This window comes from Nerophis ophidion, linkage group LG01, assembly GCF_033978795.1.
Source record: "Nerophis ophidion isolate RoL-2023_Sa linkage group LG01, RoL_Noph_v1.0, whole genome shotgun sequence".
Classification (NCBI taxonomy): domain Eukaryota; kingdom Metazoa; phylum Chordata; class Actinopteri; order Syngnathiformes; family Syngnathidae; genus Nerophis; species Nerophis ophidion.
In genome coordinates, this window is record NC_084611.1 from 49596085 (window position 1) to 49623355 (window position 27271).

The 27271-nt window shown below is 40.5% G+C and overlaps 1 protein-coding gene across 4 annotated transcripts in view; it reads right to left on the reverse strand.

Moving 5' to 3' along the window:
- The window catches only part of grin2bb (glutamate receptor, ionotropic, N-methyl D-aspartate 2B, genome duplicate b), a 308114-nt gene that overhangs the window by 112962 nt on the left and 167881 nt on the right, over positions 1-27271 (reverse strand). For all 4 annotated transcript variants that reach the window (XM_061906010.1, XM_061905985.1, XM_061905994.1 and 1 more), the window contains exons 4-5: positions 17537-17680; positions 8068-8338 (exon numbers count right to left, since the gene is read on the reverse strand). In XM_061906010.1, the coding sequence (XP_061761994.1) occupies positions 8068-8338; positions 17537-17680 (415 nt within the window). The remainder of the gene's footprint in view (positions 1-8067; positions 8339-17536; positions 17681-27271) is intronic.

Below are 27271 nucleotides of genomic sequence, written 5' to 3' on the forward strand. Positions count from 1 at the left end.
ATGTGCCTCGTCGGCTGTAGTAAAAAAAAAAAAAAGCAAACCCATGCCTCCTCGGTCTAACCTCTCACAGCCCTTTTTTTCTTTCGTGTCAAAGATGGATCAGAGACCACCTTGGCCCCTAACCCCCACTTCTTCTCCACTACCAAGAGAACAGTAATTAATCCGAGCTGAGTTTTTTAAAATATTCCAACATGACTTTTTACTTTCATTTTGTATCAAAGCTGAGTTGTGCTCTCTGGTTTATTTTGCAAATGAACCGACAGAACATGATCATGTACAAGACTCGCCTACCCACAATGCACTGCAGCCCAACGCTCCTGGTCGGATGTTTGTATCGGGGTTCATGGAGAGATGCGGTAAAGAGTGGTAGCCAAGACACACGGTCACACATGGTCACACACGGTCACACTCGGCAATTATTTTGACCTGGGGAGCAGATTTAGAGGAAAAAAATGTGTCTGGGGGGCCGGGATATCTGATTTTCAGGTACAAAAAACTTCACAATGACACAAAATAAACACAACAGTTAAACCTCACACTAAAAACAAGACATTGACTTGTACGTTCAAAAGACAGAATAGAACAAGACAAGACATGCAATGCCATCTACAAAATGTTATGTAAATGTTAGTCATTACACACGCGGCTATGGTTTTGATGTATTTGTTACAGACATGTTTACGTCAAGTAACATCACATGGTTCCATTTGCACCTTTCAACAAATCTGAAAAGGAATATTAAGAAGTAAAACTTATATTTAATCCTACCTCTTCTCCGAGCACACGGTGACTGTACATACGGGTCGAAAAATGTTGACCTAATTCAGCATTTCTCAAAGTGTGGGGAATAGAGACATGACAGGTGGGGCGCGAGGAAAGGGAGGAAATTTCACTTTAATTTTTTATTTTTTTTTACTATGCTTTCATTTTCTATACACACTGTAAATCACTTTGCGATTCTGTCTGTGAAATCCGCCGTATAAATAAATGTAGATTACTTATTTTTCCTGTAGGCTTTAAATTTCTCGGCAGGAGCGAAAGTTTGACAGACATAGCAACAGTAACTTTTGCAGGCTGGGCTAAGAGGAACAAACTTTCGCGCGGATGGGTAGCAGGCTAATGTGCGGACCACAATTACACAAAATGGATAAATTTGCAACTCGCACCTCAAAGGTCTGCAGAGAAACAAAAATATGACGGGTCTAATCAACCAAAAAGTCAACCTAAAAGAAAATATGGCGAAGGGTATCTTGCTCTTGGATTCACGGCAGCAGAGGTGGGGGCAGAGGAGAGACCCCTGTGTGTTCTTTGTTTAAAACCGCTAGCAGCAGACAGCATGAGACCCAACAAATTAAAGAGACACCTCGAGACCTCACATGATGTCCAATAAATTGTTTTGTTGGGGCGATGGGGGTAGGTGGGCCTTGAAAACTAACCCCTTAGTCTAAAGTGGGGATGACAGAAAAAAAAAAAGTTTGAGAAGCCCTGACCTAATTGTACGGATCTCACTTTAAATGGCAAACCGATCATTTAAATGTTTTCACTTTGAATATGAAACGAGGAGTAAAATGTACAATGTACAATATTATCAATTATTTTACAATGACATGTTTTAAGGATATTGTACAGTATAATTAAATCTAAAATGAATGTGATCACTTTCAGGATCATTTTATTTTTAGCCAGTAAACAACTGTTATGTACTTTTGAATCGGGTTTTCCCCTTTAAATAACAAAAATTATAGAATTTTACAATATTCATTATTATTAAATATTAAATGTGCCAACTAGTTTTACGGCATACATCATCCCCCCTTTACCCATTTGTTAAAAAGACGAAAGTTGATGCGAACGCCTACGTGCTGTCAGAAAACTAAAAGAAGAAGAATGCCTTTGTGCAATTACTGCTATCCTGGCACAAGTTATAAAACAAACAAAGTTACCACATTTTTTTCTGAAGAGAGAAAACGAAAAAGAAAGAAAAATAATAAATCAATCAATAAAATGCATCAGTCAAATAGTACAGGCAACTGTGAATCCAAGAGCAAGATACCCTTCGCCATATTTTCTTTTAGGTTGACTTTTTGGTTGATTAGACCCGTCATATTTTTGTTTCTCTGCAGACCTTTGAGGTGCGAGTTGCAAATTTATCCATTTTGTGTAATTGTGGTCCGCACATTAGCCTGCTACCCATCCGCGCGAAAGTTTGTTCCTCTTAGCCCCGCCTGCAAAAGTTACTGTTGCTGTCTGTCAAACTTTCGCTCCTGCCGAGAAATTTAAAGCCTACAGGAAAAATAAGTAATTTACATTTATTTATACGGCGGATTTCACAGACAGAATCGCAAAGTGATTTACAGTGTGTATAGAAAATGAAAGCATAGTAAAAAAAAATAAAAAATTAAAGTGAAATTTCCTCCCTTTCCTCGCGCCCCACCTGTCATGTCTCTATTCCCCACACTTTGAGAAATGCTGAATTAGGTCAACATTTTTCGACCCGTATGTACAGTCACCGTGTGCTCGGAGAAGAGGTAGGATTAAATATAAGTTTTACTTCTTAATATTCCTTTTCAGATTTGTTGAAAGGTGCAAATGGAACCATGTGATGTTACTTGACGTAAACATGTCTGTAACAAATACATCAAAACCATACATAACATTTTGTAGATGGCATTGCATGTCTTGTCTTGTTCTATTCTGTCTTTTGAACGTACAAGTCAATGTCTTGTTTTTAGTGTGAGGTTTAACTGTTGTGTTTATTTTGTGTCATTGTGAAGTTTTTTGTACCTGAAAATCAGATATCCCGGCCCCCCAGACACATTTTTTTCCTCTAAATCTGCTCCCCAGGTCAAAATAATTGCCGAGTGTGACCGTGTGTGACCGTGTGTGACCGTGTGTGACCGTGTGTGACCGTGTGTCTTGGCTACCACTCTTTACCGCATCTCTCCATGAACCCCGATACAAACATCCGACCAGGAGCGTTGGGCTGCAGTGCATTGTGGGTAGGCGAGTCTTGTACATGATCATGTTCTGTCGGTTCATTTGCAAAATAAACCAGAGAGCACAACTCAGCTTTGATACAAAATGAAAGTAAAAAGTCATGTTGGAATATTTTAAAAAACTCAGCTCGGATTAATTACTGTTCTCTTGGTAGTGGAGAAGAAGTGGGGGTTAGGGGCCAAGGTGGTCTCTGATCCATCTTTGACACGAAAGAAAAAAAGGGCTGTGAGAGGTTAGACCGAGGAGGCATGGGTTTGCTTTTTTTTTTTTTTACTACAGCCGACGAGGCACATATGTTTTTCAAATTAGACTGTGTCGTATTTTGGGGGAATCAAACAAACATTACAAAGAGGTTTTAGGACCAGACAATCCATTGGATTCGATACAATTATCTTATTCAGGAATTACATTTTATTTTGAAAAAGTTATCAGTAATCTTGAAATACGTGTTATTTATTGGAATTGTAGATTGAAAAAAGAAATAATCAAAAGCCATACATCATGAAACAGGCAACAGAAGTACAACAAATCAAAGTTGAAAGAAATATTACATACGCAGAGGCATTTAAAGTGAGAAATCAAGAAAGTGTAGAAAAGAACAGAAGTGTGAATAGTTCAAGAAATAAAAAAAAACAAGAGGCAACAAATACAGGAATTTCCACGGAAAAACTAGTTGTATTCCTGGCTTACGTAATAAACTGTACAGAACAGGCTAGAAATAAGACTGAGAAGATCAAAATGATTGTCAAAGCAGCAGCAAAGTTGTTGAAAGAACTATCTTGGGACCGGGTGCAAGCTGTACTACAGAGAGTAGACGTGACGGAGTCATGTTACCACATTCCAACACCCTGTTAATTGTCCGGTGGAATGCCAGAAGTTTGATAGCAACCGAACATGAATTAAAGGGATATATTAAAAATATGAAAACTAAACCACATATAATTTGTATTCAAGAAACAGGGCTGAAGCCAAAATTAAACTTTATAATAAAAGGATATATAACGATTCGTAAAGATAGGAATGAAGGGTAAAGAGGATGATGTGCCACATTTATTAAAGAAGATGTAGTCACGGGTAAAGAAACAGCAGAACCTTTAGCAAAAAAAAAAATGTGTTAAAGTGCACAGTAATGATAATTTGAGAAATGTAGAAAAACAAAAGAGAGAAGAAACGATGAGTTTAAATATTGGGGAAATGATGGAAGAGAACGATAATAGCTTTACCAACACTATGGATATGACATTTTCTTTGAATGAAATGGTTCGAATTTTGAAAAAGGTTAAAAATACGTCACCGGGGAAACACCTGGTGAGTTATCAAATGATCAAAAACTTAGGTAGCATCGTCAAAGAAGTGGTCTTGAAATGATATGACAGGATATATGAAGAAGGAGAATGACCGGCAGAGGGGAAAATTAGCGGTAATAATTCCAATATCCAACTCAGGGTAAGACCCGGAAGAGGCAGAAAATTATAGGACGATAGCATTGACCTCAAATTTGGGGAAAGTAATGGAAAAAATGATTAATGAAAGACTAGTATATTATTTAGAGTCAAAAGAAATAATCAAAAAACTAACAAAGTGGTAAATAATGTTCAAGACTGGGGAACGGCTTGGGGTTTAAGATTCTCTGTTGGAAAGACAAAAGTCATACATTTTACAAAGACAAAAGTACAAAACAAGCTCCAAATAAAAACTCTACGGTGAAAATATAGAAGAGGTACAAGTATTTAAATATTTAGGAATATGGTTTGATAAAAATATGAACTAGTCAACCCACATCAGCAAAATAGATTTGATTAGATTAGATTAGATAGTACTTTATTTATTCCTTCAGGAGTGTTCCTTCAGGAAAATTAAAAATAGGGGAAAAAGTAAAAAGGTGTTAAATATAATGAGGGCTTTGAGGGGTAATGATTGGGGAGTGATAGGTTGACGTTGAAAACAATATATGTATATATATATCACTTTAATTCCATCTGTTATTGATTACGGATGCATTATTTACCAATCTGCTTCAAAAACATGACTTGGGAAAATAGACCGGATCCAGTCACAGGCTTTAAGGTTATGCTGTGGAGCTACTACATCAACCCTGGTGGCAGTATTACAAGTAAAAATGAACGAAAAACCTTTGGACAAGAGGAGAGATCAACTCTCAGCAGTTTATCGGGCAACTTTAAAAGGATCCAAGCAAGGATATCCGACTTGTCCAGTGCTACCAAACTGCCAAGAAAAAAGAGAAAAAAAAAAAAGAATAGTTTTGGGTGGATTATAGGAGACATATGTAATAAAGTTAAAATTGACAATATTAAAGTTAGTCCTACAGTACCAATGCCTGCAATACCACCGTGAATGTTTGATAACCCAAAAGAAAACATGCAATTACTAAAGAATAGAAATTTAAATAGTTACCAGATAGAAAAATGGATTGAGATATGATATATACGGATGCATCAAAAACTATAAAAAAATTAAAGGTAAGAGCTGTAGCAGTTATCCCACAAGGAAACATAGTATTAAATAAAATAATCAGTGATAAACTATCTGTTTTTACGGGGAATTGGTAGCAATTTATACGGCAGTTAACTGGATAGAGGAAAACAAAGCAAGGAAAGTAGTTGTGTGCTCGGACTCAAGCAGTGCATTGATGAGCATAAAAAAACGTAGCATCAGAAACAAGACAAGATTTAGTTTATGAAATAGTTCAGGCAATCTATAGAATAAATAAAGCGGGAGGTGTGGTAACATTTCTTTGGGTTCCTGGGAAGATATTGTAGGATGGAATTCACAACACATAGGATATAAAGCATTATACACGTATTTAAAAAACATTGGGTTGAATAAAAGAATATAGAGTAGGGATCCATCTTGGTCCCCACTCCATTTCAGTAGGTGACGCTAATGCACACCAGAAGGTTGCTGGGCGGAAACAACCGCCCACCTCCGGAATTAGTCCCCGCCCATTCCCCTTAGGCGCGAAATTCATTTGAGCGAAAGACATTGGAATGAGAGGAGCTGTTTAAAGCTCCTGAGAATCTTAAAAAGCTTACAGAAAACGAGAAAAACTTACAGCGGGTGCCTGTCGGACATTCACCGTCGTTTTCGATGATTTCCCCTCGGAGCAAGGATTCGATGTCTGGAGTCTTTGGCGCAATCAAGCCTTCTCCTCTGCCTGGAATGGCCGTTGATGAACCCGCCAGCGTTAACGGTGACCAGCGAGCCGGAGATGTAAACGGAAAATCTGTAAGTAAATATATGTATATATGTATTGTATACCGCATGTTTTTTTCTTGTAAAATGAGAATCATTTGACTCACCAGACTGCGTTTGTGTTAAAACGATCGCGTTAGGATCTTACGGCAATTCCTCTATGAAACAAAATAATGAATACACATAGTATTAAATCATTCGAAGGTTTAAACACACCTCGATAATCATCTTCCAACTTTGTAAGATCGTTTAAACAAAGGTCTTCGTCTTTCACTTCGTCGTCATCGGCTGGTAAAAAAAAAAAAAAGTACTACAACGTCGTACACGTGCAATGCTTTTAACGTTTAAATGCTTAAACGGAGTTAAACCATTGTCTAATAACATGGTAAAGCAGAGGTAATTGTGTGTGTGTGTGTGTGTGTGTGTGTGTGTGTGTGTGTGTGTGTGTGTTCGTGTGTGTGTGTGCGTGTGCACATCTTCCTACGTAACATTCCCAGCCATCAATACATCGAAGCAGGGTCAAACATATGGTTAACCTTAACCTAATTAGTTCCTCCCAATCGTTTAAATATGTTTTCGGGAAGTCTGGAAGTTGTTTCAAACGATCGTAAACATTTAAACTGTCAAATGGATGGTCACATGCTGCTCAGATGACATTCTCAAGCTTCCTTAAAAAACTGACCTCAACCTAACCCTCCTTTGTTCCCTCTTCAGGTCTTAACTCCACCCTCTTCCTGGTTTAACCCCTCAAACGTCAGGTCTTAACCCCACCCTCTTCCTGGTTTAACCACTCCCACCTCAGGTCTTAACTCTGCCCTCTTTCTGGTTAAAACTCCACCCTCTTCCTGGTTTAACCACTCCCACCTCAGGTCTTAACTCTGCCCTCTTTCTGGTTAAAACTCCACCCTGTTCCTGGTTTAACCACTCCCACCGCAGGTCTTAACTCCACCCTCTTCCGGTGTAAGCCACACCCACTTGACCTTGACATTTGACCCCGACCTTTGAACTTGACCTTTGACTTTGGCCTTTGACTTTGACCCTTGACCTTGACCCCTCATAAATCATTGACCTTTGACCTTGACCCCTCATAAATCATTGACCTTTGACCCCCATAAATCATTTTTGACTAAAGGTATCCCCTTAATACTCTCTAATATGTGTTTTTTTACCAGTATAGATATGGTTTTTACCAGTATAGATATGTTATTTACTAGTATAGATATGTTTTTACCTGTATGGATATGTTTTTTACCAGTATAAATATTTTCTTTTACCAGTATAGATATGTTTTTATTAGTACAGATATGTTTTTTTTACCAGTATAGATATGTTTTTTACCAGTATAGATATGGTATTTACCAGTATAAATATGGTATATACCAGTATAGATATGGTATTTACCAATATAGATATGGTATTTATCAGTATGGATATGGTATTTACCAGTACAGATGTGGTATTTATCAGTAAAAATGTGGTATTTACCAGTATAGATATGGTATTTACCAGTATAGATGTGGTATTTACCAGTATATATATGGTATTTACCAGTATAGATATGGTATTTACCAGTATAGATATGTTATTTACCAGTATAGATATGGTATTTGCCAGTATAGATATGGTTGTTACCAGTATAGATATGCTACTTACCAGTATTGATATGGTATTTACCAGTATAGATATGGTACTTATCAGTATAGATATGGTTGTTACCAGTATAGATATGGTATTTACCAGTACAGATATGGTTTTTGCCAGTCCTAAGCTCGAAAGTGCCGCTCTGTGGCAGTGGGTCTGTGGTCTGCCACAAGTGGTCCGTGACCAAGCATGGGCGAGGTGTGTGTGCGTGTGTACCTGTGGGGAAAACGGCGGGCACGTTGTCCACATCTCCGGCCACCAGCGAGGGAATGATCCAGGTGAAGCCGTACCCTGTGAGGCCCACGGAGTGAGCCACCTCGAAGATAGTGGCGGCCTCCTCCTTGGTGCAGTAGAGCAGGATGACCGGACTCTGCAGTTTCTTCAGCTGGTTCTGGATCTTGGAGTCTCCGTCGTCCACGGACATGTCCAGCAGGAGGACTTCTTCCAGCTCCCAGCCCACAAAGCTGTTGTCGATGGTGCTGCGGACCTGGTATGGACCGGAAGGAGGTGCGCTCAGAACCAGGAACATCGCTGGATGCCGATTGGTGAGAATATGTGCTTGCGGTAAAACATTGCTACTGAGCACAAGCGTGCATATGGAGGCAGATTTGTGTCTTTATTACGAAAGCTTCTTTTTTTTTTACACCGAATTGAAAGGGACAAGCAGTAGAAAATGGATGGATGATGTAACTGATTTTTTTGCGTTTGAATTTTTTGGACTGATTTTTTTTACATCAATTTATGCTGACAATTTAAATGAAAAAAAAATCTGTGTAAAAAAAAAAACGTACTTGTATACAAATTCAGTATGGAATAATGTATAAAAATTCAATATAAAAAAAAAATTCAGTGCTGAAAAAATCAGTGTAAAGAAATTCAGCATATAAAAGTTCAGTGTAAAAAAATTCAGTGCTAAAAATCTCAGTGTATAATAATTAATTATAAAATAATTCAGTATAAAAACTAAATGTATTGAAATTCAGTGTAAAAAAAATGATTGTAAAAAAATGCAGGTCTGATAAATTCAGTATATAAAAGTTCAGTGGAAAAAAAATTCAGTGCTAAAACAATCAGTGTATAAAAATTCAGTATAAAAAAATACTGTTTTTTATACTGATTTCGGTCATGAGCTTTGGGTCATGACCGAAAGGATAAGATCACGGGTACAAGCGGCCGAAATGAGTTTCCTCTGCCGGGTGGCGGGGCTCTCCCTTAGAGATAGGGTGAGAAGCTCTGCCATCCGGGAGGAACTCAAAGTAAAGCCGCTGCTCCTCCACATCGAGAGGAGCCAGATGAGGTGGTTCGGGCATCTGGTCAGGATGCCACCCGAACGCCTCCCTAGGGAGGTGTTTAGGGCACGTCCAACCGGTAGGAGGCCACGGGGAAGACCCAGGACACGTTGGGAAGACTATGTCTCCCGGCTGGCATGGGAACGCCTCGGGATCCCCCGGGAAGAGCTAGACGAAGTGGCTGGGGAAAGGGAAGTCTGGGTTTCCCTACTTAGGCTGTTGCCCCCACGACCCGACCTCGGATAAGCGGAAGAAGATGGATGGATGGATGGATGGATGGATAAAAAAATCAATGTGTAAAAATTTGGTATATAAAAAATTCAGTGTCAAGAAATTCAGTATATAAAAGTTCAGTGTAAAAAAACAATCAGTGTATAAAAATTCAGTGTACATTTTTTTAGCCTATAAAAAATTGGTATAAAAAAACAATGTATAAAAATTCAGTGTAGAAGAACTCATTGCAAAAAAAATTCAGTACTAAAAAATTATGTTTTTACATTTCAGCATTAAAAACTTCAGTGTAAAAAAAAATCAATGTGTAACAATTCAGTGTATAAAAATTCAGTGTAAAAAAATTCAGCATACAAAAGTTCAGTGTAAAAAAAAACTTGCGTGCATAAAAATTCAGTAAAAAAAATCAATGTGTAAAAGTTCAGTGTAAAAAAAAAAATCCAGTGCTGAAAAATTCAGTGTCAAGAAATACAGCATTTACAAGTTCAATGTAAAAAACAAATTCAGTACTAAAAAATTCAGTTTCTAAATTTCAGCATAAAAAATTTCAGTGTAAAAAAAATCAAGGTGTAACAATTTAGTGTAAAAAAATTCAGTGCTTCTTTTTGTATTGTTTCAATTTCACAAACTCCTCAGTAAATTTACCAAAACTCACAGTGGAGTTATTGGGTCTGTTTAGCTGATTGGAGGGCTAGCTTGCGCAGCTAGTGGGGTCACAACATATATATCTACGGCTAATATATGGAAAAAGTCCTTGTAAAATTTAATGGGTGCATTTTATATACCAGTATGCTTTGTACTCTGAAAAATACGGTAATCTTCCATAAAATTATTTTGTAGACTAAGAGATACTACATTGCTTCATTTGGAAACAATGATAGGTTGATTGGCAACACTAAATTGGCCCTAGTGTGTGAATGTGAGTGTGCATGTTGTCTGTCTATATGTGTTGGCCCTGCGATGAGGTGGCGACTTGTCCAGGGTGTACCCCGCCTTCCGCCCGATTGTAGCTGAGATAAGCGCCATCGCCCCCCGCGACCCTAAAAAAAGGGAATAAGCGGTAGAAAATGGATGGATAGATGGAAAGTATGTAAACAAACATTTACAGAATATTTCTGTGTAAATAACTCCTTTCACAAAGTATATATCTGCCACTTATAGTCCAGTGTGGCTAATATATGGATAAAAAAAATTCTAAAATTTAGTGGGTGTGGCTATAAATGTGCTATACAGTCTGTAAAAATATGGTATTTACATAATTACAGAAAATGATCCAAGTGTGTTATGGTTAACGGCCTCCATTTTACACAAATGTTTATGATTCTTTATTAACGGTTTCAGTGTCTTTTACCCAGTAGAGTCAAATTTGTATTTTCCTTCCTTTTAAAGCAAATGAAAGTCTGGCTTTGTTCTGGGAGTATCAGATAAGGAGCATGGTCCTCTGTGAGCGGCTGCAATCACCGAGAAATGTTCAGCTGCTCTGCTTTTTCCATTAAAGCAATCAGAATATGGAACAGGCGGCCCATTTGCATCACAGTCCGCCAACCTTATCTTTTTAAAAAAAAAAATTTAAAGCGTGAAATTACCGTCTGAACAAAGAAAAGCTGGTCCTCCACTCTTCACTTCTTTTGTAGGGAACATTTGATCATGTCACCTGAACATCAAGTGAGGAATATTGGACAGAAAAGGCACATGAGCGGATATGAAGTGAAAGTCCTTCTGTAACGTCTGACAAAGTGAGAGATAATAACAGCTAATGTGCAAAAGTGAATATATTAGATGAGAATGCTCGATGTTGTAATATCCCTCTTTAAATTCAACTAGGTCTGGGTGTGAGGTCTGCATATCCATGATGTCGACCATGGAGCAGACAGCTGACACTTGCACCAATAAATGGGAACTGCGCTTTTTTGGGGAAGTTTGCTTATCAAGAACACGTATGTTTTTCTTGCTTTTGTGCATTCTAAATCACGCTAGCAAAAGTCAGCTAACAATCGTGCAAATCAAAATGCTCAATTCTGCTTAAAAACATCCAAAAACCTCCATTATTTGTTATATACACACTGTAAGTATATAATTAATGTAGTAATATTCATAATAACATGTAATATTTACATGATTTAAGTATATATGTCATGAAGTAACATTCATAATAACATGTTATATATACAGGATGTAAGTATATATGTCATTTAGTAACATTCATAATAACATGTAACATTTACATGATGTACGTATATATGTAGTATCTAGTAACATTCATAATAACATGTAATATATACATGATGTAAGTATACATGTAATGTAGTAACATTCATTATAACATTTAATACATACATTTTTTCCAAGATGGCGCTGCTGTAGTGGCTGCTTTTGGCAGGGGCTCTGTGCTCTTGTGTCATCCTTTTGTGTTTCCCTCTTGTTTTCATGTGTTATTATATTTTTTTGCCTTTTGGTCCGGGACCCTTTGGGACTGTGTGACAAGGGGTGTCACTTTCGTGACCTCTGTGGTGCTTTTTTTGTGGACTTCTGGATCTGCCTCCCGGGAGCCTTTTGGCCATGGAGACCAGCTGCTGGGTCTCTGCCACACCGGAGTCGCTTTGGAGGGACTGGAGGAGATGCGGATGAGGGGACAGGGCTGCGGAGCTGGCACTGAGCGCTGGGACGGAGAGGCTTGGCGGTGTCTTGGCTGGGTGAGCAGGTGTCGGACACCTCAGTCTCCTTGGACGTATCATCGCTCATCCATGCGGACTGGACACTGGCCGAGAGTGGAGTCGGCTGTCTTGGTTGCTTTGTTGGGTCTGCTCCTGTCTCTGGCCATCCTCCCTCCTCCCCAGCGGACGATGGCGTGGAACACCGCAGAGGCCACCACAGTGGATATGTTTCTTTTACTTTTTATTCGTAGCTGTATGTAGAAGTGTCTGCTTGTATCTGCTGCTTTAATGTCTTTAATGTCCTTTGTGTTCTTTGATGTTTGATGTTTCCCTCTTACACACATGTAAGAGGGATGTGTACTATGGCTATGAGTTGTTGTTTTTTTCCCTTGGCCTCAGTCTGCACCCCCTCTCCAGGGCCCAGGCTAAGACCGATTTTTTTATTTTATTTTAATCTTCTATTTTTTTCTCCCCCCCTTGTTTACCTGTATCTCATCTTTTTTTGTAAGGGGCGCTGGAAGCCGGCAGACCCGTCAGCGATCCTGTTCTGTCTCCCTTTAATGTTTGTCTGATCTTGAATGGGATTGTGCTGAAAATTGTAATTTTCCTGAAGGAACTCTCCTGACGGAATAAATAAAGTACTATCTAATCTAATGATGTAAGTATATATGTCATGTAGTAACATTCATAATAACATGTAATATATACATGATGTAAGTATATAAGTCATGTGGTAACATTCATAATAACATGTAATACATACATGATGTAAGTATATATGTAGTATCTAGTAACATTCATAATAACATGTAATATACATATGATGTAAGTATATAAGTCATGTATTAACATTCATAATAACATATAATATATACATGATGTAAGTATATACGTAGTATTTTGTAACATTCATAATAACATGTAATATATACATGATGTAAGTATATATGTAGTATCTAGTAACATTCAGAATAACATGTAACATATACATGACGTAAGTATATGCATCATGTAGTATCATTCATAATAACATGCAATATATACATGATGTAAGTATATATGTCATGTAGGCAGGGTCCTTGAGGGTGCATGGGAGTTTGCCCAACCAGTCTACATGTGCTTTGTGGACTTGGAGAAGGCATTCGACCGTGTCCCTCGGGAAGTCCTGTGGGGAGTGCTCAGAGAGTATGGGGTATTGGACTGTCTAATTCATAATAACATGTAATATATACATGATGTAAGTATATATGTAGTATCCAGTAACATTCATAATAACATGTAATATATACGTGATGAGGAACCACCACCCCGGTCTGCCAATCCAGACGTACCGCCCCGGATGTCCACGCGAAGCTGCAGAGTCTTGTCAACCAAGACAGCCCCAAAGCATCCAGAGCCTTGAGGAACTCCAGACGGATCTCATCCACCCCTGGGGCCTTGCCACCGAGGAGATTTTTAACAACCTCCGCATCCTCAGCCCCAGAAATAGGAGAGCCCACCAAAGATACCCCAGGCACTGCTTTCTCATAGGAAGACGTGTTGGTGGTATTGAGGAGGTCTTCGAAGTATTCCTTCCAAATATCCACAACATCCGCAGTTGAGGTCAGCAGAAACCCATCCGCACCATACATGGTGTTGACAGTGCACTGCTTCCCCTTCCTGAGGTTGCGGATGGTGGTCCAGAATCAACTATCGTGGGATCACACTCCTCAGCCTTCCCGGTAAGGTTTATTCAGGTGTACTGGAGAGGAGGCTACGCCGGATAGTCGAACCTCGGATTCAGGAGGAACAGTGTGGTTTTCGTCCTGGTCCTGGAACTGTGGACCAGCTCTATACTCTGGGCAGGGTCCTTGAGGGTGCATGGGAGTTTGCCAACCAGTCTAAATGTGCTTTGTGCACTTGGAGAAGGCATTCGACCGTGTCCCTCGGGAAGTCCTGTGGGGAGTGCTCAGAGAGTATGGGGTATTGGACTGTCTTATTGTGGCACTCCGCTCCCTGTACGATCAGTGTCAGAGTCTCGAACACATTTCCAGTGAGGGTTGGACTCTGCCAAGGCTGTCCTTTGTCACCTGTAAGTGATCATAACTTTTATGGACAGAATTTCTAGGCGCAGTCAAGGTGTTGAGTGGTTCCGGTTTGGTGGCCGTGGGATTAGGTCTCTGCTTTTTGCAGATGATGTGGTCCTGATGGCTTCATCTGGCCGGGATCTTCAGCTCTCACTGGATCGGTTCGCAGCCGAGTGTGAAGCGACCGGAATGAGAATCAGCACCTCCAGGTCGGAGCCCATGGTTCTCGCCCGGAAAAGGGTGGAGTGCCATCTCCGGGTTGGGGAGGAGACCCTGCCCCAAGTGGAGGAGTTTAAGTACCTAGGAGTCTTGTTCACGAGTGAGGGAAGAGTGGATGGTGAGATAGACAGGCGGATCGGTGCGGCGTCTTCAGTAATGCGGACGCTGTATCGAGCCGTTGTGGTGAAAAAGGAGCTGAGCCGGAAGGCAAAGCTCTCAATTTACCGGTCGATCTACGTTCCCATCCTCACCTATGGTCATGAGCTTTGGGTCATGACCGAATGGATAAGATCACGGGTACAAGCGGCCGAAATGAGTTTCCTCCGCCGGGTGGCGGGGCTCTCCCTTAGAGATAGGGTGAGAAGCTCTCCCATCCGGGAGGAACTCAAAGTAAAGCCACTGCTCCTTCACATCGAGAGGAGCCAGATGAGGTGGTTCGGGCATCTGGTCAGGATGCCACCTGAACACCTCCCTAGGGAGGTGTTTAGGGCACGTCCAACCGGTAGGAGGCCACGGGGAAGACCCAGGACACGTTGGGAAGACTATGTCTCCCGGCTGGCCTGGGAATGCCTCGGGATACCCAGGGAAGAGCTACACGAAGTGGCTGGGGAGAGGGAAGTCTGGGCTTCTCTGCTTAGGCTGCTGCCCCCGCGACCTGACCTCGGATAAGCGGAAGAAGATGGATGGATGGATGGATACATGATGTAAGTATGTATGTCATGTAGTAACATTTATAATAACATGTACAAACCCCGTTACCATATGAGTTGGGAAATTGTGTTAGATGTAAATATAAACGGAATACAATGATTTGCAAATCATATTGCTACAAAGACAACATATTTGATGTTGAAACTGATAAACATTTTTTTTTGCAAATAATCATTAATTTTAGAATTCGATGCCAGCAACACGTGAAAAAGAAGTTGGGAAAGGTGGCAATAAATACTGATAAAGTTGAGGAAAGCTCATCAAACACTTATTTGGAACATCCCACAGGTGTGCAGGCTAATTGGGAACAGGTGGGTGCCATGATTGGGTATAAAAGCAGCTTCCATGAAATGCTAAGTAATTCACAAACAAGGATGGGGTGAGGGTCTCCAATTTGTAAGCAAATTGTCAAAACAGTTTTAGAACAACATTTCTCAACGAGCTATTGCAAGGAATTTAGGGATTTTACCATCTACGGTCCGTAAAATCATCAAAAAGTTCAGAGAATCTAGAGAAATCACTGCATGTAAGTGATTATATTACGGACTTTTGATCTCTCAGGCGGTACTGCATCAAAAACCGACATCAGTGTGTAAAGGATATCACCACATGGGCTCAGGAACACTTCATAAAACCACTGTCAGTAACTACAGTTCGTCGCTACACCTGTAAGTGCAAGTTAAAACTCTACTATGCAAAGGCAAACCCATTTATCAACAATATCCTGAAACGCTGCCGGCTTGGCTGGGCCCGAGCTCACCTAAGATGGACTGATGCAAAGTGGAAACGTGTTCTGTGGTCTGACGAGTCCACGTTTCAAATTATATTTGGAAACAAAGGATGTGGTGTCCTCAAGACCAAAGAGGAAAATAACCATTCCGATTGTTATAGGCGCAAAGTTCAAAAGCCAGCATCTTTGATGGTATGGGGGTGTATTAGTGCCCAAGGCATGGGTAACTTACACATCGGTGAAGGCACCATTAATGCTGAATGGTCCATACAGGTTTTGGAGCAACATATGTTGTCATCCAAGCAACGTTATAATGGACGCTCCTGCTTATTTCAGCAAGACAAGTGTTACAATAGCGTGGCTTCGTAAAAAAAGAGTGTCGGTACTTTCCTGGCTCGCCTGCAGTCCAGACCTGTCTCCCATCGAAAATGTGTGGCACATTATGAAGCGTAAAATACGACAGCAGAGACCCCGGACTGTTGAACGCCTGAAGCTCTACATAAAACAAGAATGGGCCCGATTGTACCTGAGACAGGCACCAGCGCTCCCCGCGACCCAAAGGGAATAAGCGGTAGAAAATGGATGGATGGATGGATGGGAAAGAATTCCACTTTCAAAGCTTCAACAATTAGTTTCCTCAGTTCCCAAACGTTTATTAAGTGTTGTTAAAAGAAAAGGTGATGTAACACAGTGGTGAACGTGCCCTTTCTCAACTACTTTGGCACGTGTATGAAATTCCAAGTTATTTATTATTTGCAAAAAAAAAAAAAAGTTTATGAGTTTGAACATCAAATATCTAGTCTATGTTGTGCATTCAATTGAATATGGGTTGAAAAGGATTTGCAAATCACTATTCCGTTTATATTTACATGTAACACCATTTCCCAACTCATATGGAAACGGGGTTTGTAATATTTACATATTTTGCTAATTTTAAGCATACGGCGGCGTATTAATTTCCTAGACGTATCACAAAGTTCACATTCCCTTTCAACAACAACAACAACAAGAACAACAACCACAACAACAACAAGACTACTAATCATTGCAGACTTGATTAGAGACAACAAAGACTATTTTGGGATAAACAATTATCCAGAAACTTCTATTTTTGAGCCTGAATATATGGAGGATGATCTACAAGTTTTAGAAGCTTTGTGCTAAACAGATGCACCTATAGTCAAACACTAAGCGTGATGTAGCAATATTGCTAAGTGCTAAACAAGATATACAAACATAATAAAACAATAAGTTACTGTACAATGTCTGCTCTCACTGGGATGTTTATATTTTCCCCTTTACAGCAACAATTCAGCATAATCCTAAAAAATAACATTGTTTGTGTCTTTCCTGCCATCTCCAGGTCTGAGTTGGATGTCAAAGTTGACCAACTTGTGGGTTTATGTCCACAACCTTCTACTATCCAGGCAAGAGACATGATTTATCATCTGGAATCTACTTTCACCAAATCAGAGGCGATGCAGCAGCAGTCAATATGGCAGCACAAGTTAGTTAGCTTGCTGAAAATAGTTTGTCTGCGTTAGCACTTATAATAAGAATATCGCTAATACTTTTTAATAATCGGGAAATGGAGTATTGTTGGTGATTTTTGGATATTTTTAAAGGACTTTATGGGCACAATAGTGTACTCTCATTGTTAGCAGATTTTAGTTTAGTTAGTGTTTATTTACAATTTAGAATGCTTGAAAAAAGTTAAACCTATATGCCTTTGTTTTGCTTAAAGACTGTCAATGATCAATCAAACCCTGGTTCCGGTTGGAGTACCTTGTTGACAAAGTCCTGGTGGCCGGGGTAGTAGGTGGTGACGATGGAGAAGATGTACCAGTCATACTCCTCCATGATGTTCAACATGACGGAGGCCTGCTGCTCGATGGACGGACCGAACTGGAAAAACATGGAGTTGTCGTCCTGGAAACAAGAGATAACGAGCCAATTAGCCAACAAAGTCGAGGCGAGGTGAGGCGAGGGAGAGGAAGAAGAAGACAGATAATTAAGACGTACGTATGCATACTAAATTTACAGCTCGCCTTAGCTGAATGTTCTGAACCCCTGTTTCCATGTCACTTCTGTGGTGAAATAACGTGGCCTGTTGTAGCACAAGTTCCATTTTTATGTTCTTTTTCCTTAGATCCACATTACTAGAGGCTAGAACTACCTCAATGCTGTTAACAATAGGTATTATGTATTACAAACACATATACACATACATTTACATATAAATTCACTGTACAAACATACATATACACATACATGTACATATACATACACTGTACATACATACATACATACATATACACATACATGTACTGTACATGTACATTTACTGTACAAACACGCATATACACATACATATACAAGTACATATACATACATACATATACACATACATGTACACATACAAACACTGTAAAAACCTACATATACACATACATGTACACTTACATACGCTGTACAAACGTACATATGCACATACATGTACATATACATTCACTGTACAAACATACATATACACATACATATACATACATACATACATAAATACATATACACATACATGTACTGTACATATACATTTACTGTACAAACACGCATATACACATACATATACAAGTACATATACATACATACATATACACATACATGTACACATACAAACACTGTAAAAACCTACATATACACATACATGTACACTTACATACACTGTACAAATGTACATATGCACATACATGTACAAATACGTTCACTGTACAAACATACATATACACATACATATACATATACATAGATACATATACACATACTGTACATATAGTCGTGCATGTACATATACATACATACATATACACATACTGTACATGTACATATAGATACATACGTACATACATACATACATACATACATACATATACACATACTGTACATATACATTCACTGTACAAACATGCATGTACACATACAAGTACATATACATACAATGTACAACCATACATATACACATACATGCACATATACATACATACATACATATACACATACTGTACATATACACATACATGTACATATACATACATAAATATACACATACTTTACATATACATGTAAAGTATGTGCTATTTTTTAAAGTATAAAATATTACACAAGGGCTGCAAATAGCCCTCAGGCAGCACTTTGGACACCCCTAATTTGAAAAAAACAAAACAAAACAAAAAAAACAAACACATAAGCTACCCACCCCCATGGATGAGTCATTACAATAAAAACAACACAAACATGATCGGAAGTAGTAATAAAGTACCTAAGAACATGATCAGTAGTAATAAAGTAACTAAAACATGATCAGAAATAGCAATAAAGTAACTAAGAACATGATCAGAAGTAGCAATAAAGTAACTATGAACATGATCAGAAGTAGTAATAAAGTATCTAAGAACATGATCAGAAGTAGTAATAAAGTATCTAAGAACATGATCAGAAGTAACAATAAAGTAACTAAGCTCATGATCAGAAGTAGCAATAAAGTAACTAAGAACATGATCAGAAGTAGTAATAAAGTAACTGATAACATAATAAGTAGTAATAAAGTATCTAAGAACATAATAAGTAGTAATAAAGTATCTAAGAACATGATCAGAAGTAGTAATAAAGTAACTAAGAACATGATCAGAAGTAGCAATAACTTAACCAAGAATATGATCAGAAGTAGTAATAAAGTAACTAAGAACATGATCAGAAGTAGTAATATAGTAACTAAGAACATAAGTAGTAATAATAAAATAACTAAAAACATGATCAGAAGTAGTAATAAAGTAACTAAAACATGATCAGAAATAGCAATAAAGTAACTAAGAACATGATCAGAAGTAGCAATAAAGTAACTATGAACATGATCAGTAGTAATAAAGTATCTAAGAACATGATCAGAAGTAACAATAAAGTAACTAAGCACATGATCAGACATAGCAATAAAGTAACTAAGAACAATAAGAATTAGTAATAAAGTAACTGAGAACATAATAAGTAGTAATAAAGTATCTAAGAACATAATAAGTAGTAATAAAGTATCTAAGAACATAATAAGTAGTAATAAAGTATCTAAGAACATGATCAGAAGTAGTAATAAAGTATCTAAGAACATGATCGGAAGTAGTAATAAAGTAACTAAGAACATGATCAGAAGTAGCAATAAATTAACTAAGAATATGATCAGAAGTAGTAATAAAGTAACTAAGAATATGATCAGAAGTAATTAATATAGTAACTAAGAACATTAGTAGTAATAATAAAGTAACTAAAACATGATCAGAAGTAGTAATAAAGTAACTAAAACATGATCAGAAGTAGTAATCAAGTAACTAATAAACATGATCAGAAGTAGTAATAAAGTAACTAAGAACATGATAAGAAGTGGTAATAAAGTAACTAAGAACATGATCAGAAGTAGTATTAAAAGTAACTAAGAAAATGATCAGAAGTAGCAATAAAGTAACTAAGAACATGATCAGAAGTAGTAATATAGTAACTAAGAACTTAATAAGTAGTAATAAAGTATCTAAGAACATGATCAGAAGTAGTAATATAGTAACTAAGAACATAACATGTAGTAATAAAGTATCTAAGAACATGATCAGAAGTAGTAATAAAGTAACAAAGAACATGATCAGAAGTAGTAATACAGTAACTAAGAACATGATCAGAAGTAGTTATAAAGTAACTAAGCGGGGGTCATATAAAGGTCAAAATTCTACACCTCTTTAGGGGGGCCAATGAGAGTGAGGTCATACTTGGTGGGCGTGGCCTGAACCGGAACTAAAACCAGAAGTAAACCATTTGGTTTTTGTAGTTTTTGAATGTTGTGATGAGAATCCAAATCAACCCAAAAATATATTGTTTAATGTTACATTTTATACGTTGGAACAAACTAAATGAATAAAGCCTTAAAAGGTAACGTACTAAGAATGACATAATGTAATATACATCGACGACTAAGAAGATTTTCAAAAAACTATCTTCTTTTGGTCTCAATTCCTGGTTAGGCCACGCCCACAAGCACCCCTTAAACAGGGGTTGCATCTAATCCACGCCCCTTGACCTACAGATGACCCCGGAAACAAGTGTTGCTTGCTGGTCGGGTCACCAAGGCGGCGTCCTGGCCGCTCCATCCAAAGCAAGTCAAGTAAGGGTTGCCATGGCAACCCCAGCACTATTTCTTGTCCTTGTCAGAGTTATTCCCACGCCGTCATTCAAAGGTTGAATTAGGACCAGAAGAATGTGAGTGTGAGTGTCAGGATTGCTTCTGCTCTTCTGCACGCCCTGAGTGTGCACCGGTACATCTAGTGTGTGTACTCATGTACTGTACCCATGTAGTGTACTCATGTAGTGTACCCATATAATGTACCCATGTAGTGTACCCTTGTATCGTACCCATTAAGTGTACTCTTGTAGTGTACCCATATAATGTACCCATGTAGTGTACCCATGTATCGTACTAATGTAGTGTACTCAATCATGTAGTGTACTCATGTAGTGTACCCATGTAGTGTACTCATGTAGTGTAGTCATGTAGTGTACTCATGTAGTGTATCCATCCAGTGTACCCATGTAGTGTAGCCATGTAGTGTACTCATGTTGTGAAGACTCTTCTTCGGCATTGTAATGCTGGTGTGGTTTTCCCGTGGATGCGTCGAAGCAGAACACAGCATAGGTAAGATAAAGGGTATTTAATAACAAAAGTCTATGAACAAAAATACTGGTGTAAAGAAAAAAAGTAAACAAAAGACGCTAGCGTGAAAGCTAGGCTAAAACAAGGAAAACTAGAACTTGGTACGAGGACACAAAAGAGTAAACAAAACATTTAGCATGAAAGCTAGACAATAAAGTGGCTTGGCGTGAGAGCTAGCGAGAAAATACATACGAATGATGAGAGTCGTCACTGATGCGCGTGGGCAAATTAGGATCCGAGAATGAGTGAACAGAAAAGGTGAGCTTAAATAGGAGGGTGATAATTATTAGCAGGTGTGCGGGGCGAGACTAGCAGGTGGACTGATGAGTAACCATAGTGATGGATAAAAACAGGAAATAAACGGGTCAGACAGAGAATGAAAAAACAAACACGTGAAGATCTGAGCAGCAGATCGCAACACATGTAGTGTACACATGTAGTGTACGTGTGTACTGTACTGTACCAGTGTAGTGTACCCGTGAAGTGTACTCATGCAGTGTACTCATGCAGTAAACTCATGCAGTGTACTTGTGCAGTGTAGCCATGTTGTGTACCCATGAAGTGTACTCATGTAGTGTAGTCATGTAGTGTACTCATGTAGTGTACTCATGTAGTGGACCGATGTAGTGTAGTCATGTAGTGTACCCATGTAGTTTACTCAGGTAGTGTACCCATGTAGTGTACTCATGTAGTGTGCTCATGTAGTGTACTCATGAAGTATAACCATGTAATGTACTCATGTAGTATAACCATGTAGTGTACTCATGTAGTATAACCATATAGTGTACTCATGTAGTGTACCCATGTAGTGTACTCATGTAGTATAACCATGTAGTGTACTCATGTAGTGTACCCATGTAGTGTACTCATGAAGTATAACCATGTAATGTACTCATGTAGTATAACCATGTAGTGTACTCATGTAGTATAATCATGTACTGTACCCATGTAGTGTACTCATGTAGTGTGCTCATGTAGTGTACTCATGACAGTGTACGCAAAACAGGCCTAGAGCATAACAGTACCACCACCGTGCTTGATGGTAGGCCTGGTGTTCCAGGGATTGAAGGCAACAACTTTTCTCCTCCAAACATATTGCTGGGTGTTGTGGTCAAACAGCTCCACTTTTGTTTCATCTGACCACAAAAATTTCGTCCAGAAGGTCTCATCTTTGTCCATGTGATGTCAGGTGGAACAAACATTAAATCACTTGGTGCTTTTCACTACACTTGGTGCTTGCCACTTTACTTGGTGCTTGCCACTACACTTGGTGCTTGCCACTGTACTTGGACTTGGTGCTTGTCACCGGACTTGGTGCTTGCCACTAGTTGTGGTGCTTGCCACTATCCTTGGTGCTTGTCACTAGACTTGGTGCTTGCCACTGGACATGGTGCTTGCCACTAGACTTGGTGCTTGCCACTGGACATGGTGCTTGCCATTGGACTTGGTGCTTGCCACTAGTCGTGGTGCTTGCCACTATCCTTGGTGCTTGTCACTAGACTTGGTGCTTGCCACTGGACATGGTGCTTATCACTGGACTTGGTGCTTGTCACTAGACTTGGTGCTCGCCACTACACTTGGTGCTTTCCACTATCCTTGGTGCTTGTCACTAGACTTGGTGCTTGCCACTGGACATGGTGCTTGCCACTGGACTTGGTGCTTGCCACTGGACATGGTGCTTATCACTGGACTTGGTGCTTGTCACTAGACTTGGTGCTCGCCACTACACTTGGTGCTTTCCACTATCCTTGGTGCTTTCCACTGGACATGGTGCTTATCACTGGACTTGGTGCTTGTCACTAGACTTGGTGCTCACCACTACACTTGGTGCTTGCCACTAGACTTGGTGCTTGCCATTGGACTTGGTGCTTGCCATTGGACTTGGTGCTTGTCACTGGACTTGGTGCTTGCCACTGGACTTGGTGCTTGCCACTAGTCGTGGTGCTTGCCACTATCCTTGGTGCTTGTCACTAGACTTGGTGCTTGCCACTGGACATGGTGCTTATCACTGGACTTGGTGCTTGTCACTAGACTTGGTGCTCGCCACTACACTTGGTGCTTTCCACTATCCTTGGTGCTTGTCACTAGACTTGGTGCTTGCCACTGGACATGGTGCATCCCACTGGACTTGGTGCTTTCCACTGGACATGGTGCTTATCACTGGACTTGGTGCTTGTCACTAGACTTGGTGCTCGCCACTACACTTGGTGCTTTCCACTATCCTTGGTGCTTGTCACTAGACTTGGTGCTTGCCACTGGACATGGTGCTTGCCACTGGACTTGGTGCTTGCCACTGGACATGGTGCTTATCACTGGACTTGGTGCTTGTCACTAGACTTGGTGCTCGCCACTACACTTGGTGCTTTCCACAATCCTTGGTGCTTTCCACTGGACATGGTGCTTATCACTGGACTTGGTGCTTGTCACTAGACTTGGTGCTCACCACTACACTTGGTGCTTGCCACTAGACTTGGTGCTTGCCATTGGACTTGGTGCTTGCCATTGGACTTGGTGCTTGTCACTGGACTTGGTGCTTGCCACTGGACTTGGTGCTTGCCACTGGTCGTGGTGCTTGCCAATATCCTTGGTGCTTGTCGGACTATGTTAAGGTAACGTGTGGAGTTCCCCAGGGTTCGGTCCTTGGCCCTGTACTCTTCAGCATCTACATGCTGCCGCTGGGTGACGTCATACGCAAATACGGTATTAGCTTTCACTGCTATGCTGATGACAGCCAACTCTACATGCCCCTAAAGCTGACCAACACGCCGGACTGTAGTCAGTTGGAAGCGTGTCTTAATGAAATTAAACAATGGATGTCCGCTCACTTTTTGCAACTTAACACCAAAAAAACGGAAATGCTGATTATCGGTCCTGCTAGACACCGACCTCTATTTAATAATACAACTTTAACATTTGACAACCAAATAATAAAACAAGGTGACTCGGTAAAAAATCTGGGTATTATCTTCGACCCAACTCTCTCCTTTGAGTCACACATTAAAAGCGTTACTAAAACGGCCTTCTTTCATCTCCGTAATATCGCTAAAATTCGCTCCATTCTGTCCACTAAAGACGCTGAGATCATTATCCATGTGTTTGTTACGTCTCGTCTCGATTATTGTAACGTATTATTTTCGGGTCTCCCCATGTCTAGCATTAAAAGATTACAGTTGGTACAAAATGCGGCTGCTAGACTTTTGACAAGAACAAGAAAGTTTGATCATATTACGCCTGTACTGGCTCACCTGCACTGGCTTCCTGTGCACTTAAGATGTGACTTTAAGGTTTTACTACTTACGTATAAAATACTACACGGTCTAGCTCCATCCTATGTTGCCGATTGTATTGTACCATATGTCCCGGCAAGAAATCTGCGTTCAAAGGATTCCGGCTTATTAGTGATTCCTAGAGCCCAAAAAAAGTCTGCGGGCTATAGAGCGTTTTCCGTTCGGGCTCCAGTACTCTGGAATGTCCTCCCGGTAACAGTTCGAAATGCTACCTCAGTAGAAGCATCTAAGTCTCACCTTAAAACTCATCTGTATACTCTAGCCTTTAAATAGACCTCCTTTTTAGACCAGTTGATCTGCCGCTTCTTTTCTTTCTCCTATGTCCCCCCCTCCCTTGTGGAGGGGGTCCGGTCCGATGACCATGGATGAAGTACTGGCTGTCCAGAGTCGAGACCCAGGATGGACCGCTCGTCGGGACCCAGGATAGACCGCTCGCCTGTATCGGTTGGGGACATCTCTACGCTGCTGATTCGCCTCCGCTTGAGATGGTCTCCTGTGGACGGGAGTCTCGCTGCTGTCTTGGATCCGCTTGAACTGAACTCTCGCGGCTGTGTTGGAGCCACTATGGATTGAACCTTCACAGTATCATGTTAGACCCGCTCGACATCCATTGCTTTTGGTCCCCAAAAGGGGGGTTGCCCACATCTGAGGTCCTCTCCAAGGTTTCTCATAGTCAGCATTGTCACTGGCGTCCCACTGGATGTGAATTCTCCCTGCCCACTGGGTGTGAGTTTTCCTTGCCCTTTTGTGGGTTCTTCCGAGGATGTTGTAGTCGTAATGATTTGTACAGTCCTTTGAGACATTTGTGATTTGGGGCTATATAAATAAACATTGATTGATTGATTGATTGACTATACTTGGTGCTTGTCACTAGACTTGGTGCTTGCCACTGGACATGGTGCTTGCCATTGGACTTGGTGCTTTCCGTGGGACTTGGTGCTTGTCACTGGACTTGGTGCTTGCCATTAGACTTGGTGCTTTCCACTGAACTTGGTGTTGGCCACTGGACTTGGTGCTTTCCACTGGACATGGTGCTTGTCACTGGACTTGGTGCTTGCCACTATACTTGTTGCTTGCCATTATACTTGGTGCTTGCCACTGGACTTGGTGCTTGCCATTGGACTTGGTGCTTTCCATGGGACTTGGTGCTTGCCACTACACTTGGTGCCTTTCACTACACTTGGTGCTTGCCACTATACTTGGTGCTTGCCACTAGACTTGGTGCTTGTCACTGGACTCGGTGCTTGCCATTAGACTTGGTGCTTTCCACTGAACTTGGTGTTGGCTACTAGACTTGGTGCTTGCCACTTTTAATGGTGCTTGCCACTATCCTTGGTGCTTGTCACTAGACTTGGTGCTTGCCACTGGACTTGGTGCTTGCCACTGGACTTGGTGCTTATCACTGGACTTGGTGCTTGTCACTGGACTTGGTGCTCGCCACTACACTTGGTGCTTGCCACTAGACTTGGTATTTCCAACTGGATTTGGTGCTTGCAACTACACTTGGTGCTTGTCACTAGACTTGGTGCTTGCCGCTGGACTTGGTGCTTGCTACTGGACTTGGTGATTGTCACTGGACTTGGTACTCGCCACTGGACTTGGTGCTTGCCACTAGACTTATTGCTTGCCCCTGGATTAGGTGCTTGCCACTAGACTTGGTGCTTGCCGCTGGACTTGGTGCTTGCCACTAGACTCGGTGCTTTCCACTGAACTTGGTGTTTGCCAATGGACTTGGTGCTTGTCACTGGAGTTGGTGCTTGCCACTATACTTGTTGCTTGCCACTATACTTGGTGCTTGCCACTGGACTTGGTGCTTGCCATTGGACATGGTGCTTTCCATGGGACTTGGTGCTTGCCACTACACTTGCTGCTTTTCACTACACTTGGTGCTTGCCACTATACTTGGTGCTTGCCACTAGACTTTCTGCTTGTCACTGGACTTGGTGCTTGCCATTAGACTTGGTGCTTTCCACTGAACTTGGTGTTGTCCACTGGACTTGGTGCTTGTCACTGGACTTGGTGCTCGCCACTACACTTGGTACTTGCCACTAGTCTTGGTGCTGGCCACTGGACTTGGTGCTTGTAACTGGACTTGGTACTCGTCACTGGACTTGGTGCTCTCCACTGGATTTGGTGCATGCCATTAGACTTGGTGCTTGTCACTGGACTTGGTGCTTGCCACTAGACTTGGTGCTTTCCAATGGACTTGGTGCTTGCCACTGGACTTGGTGCTTTTCAATGGACTTGGTGCTTGTTATTGGACTTGGTGCTTGCCACTAGACTTGGTGCCTCCCACTACACTTGGTGCTTGCGACTGGACATGGTGCTCTCCACTGGACTTGGTGCTCGCCAGTGGACTCGATGCTAGTCACTGGACTTTGTGCTTTCCACTGGACTTGTTGCCTTCCACTGTACTTGGTGCTTGTCACTGGACTTGATGATTGCCACTACACTTGGTGCTTGCCACTAGACTTGCCGCTTTCCACTGCACTT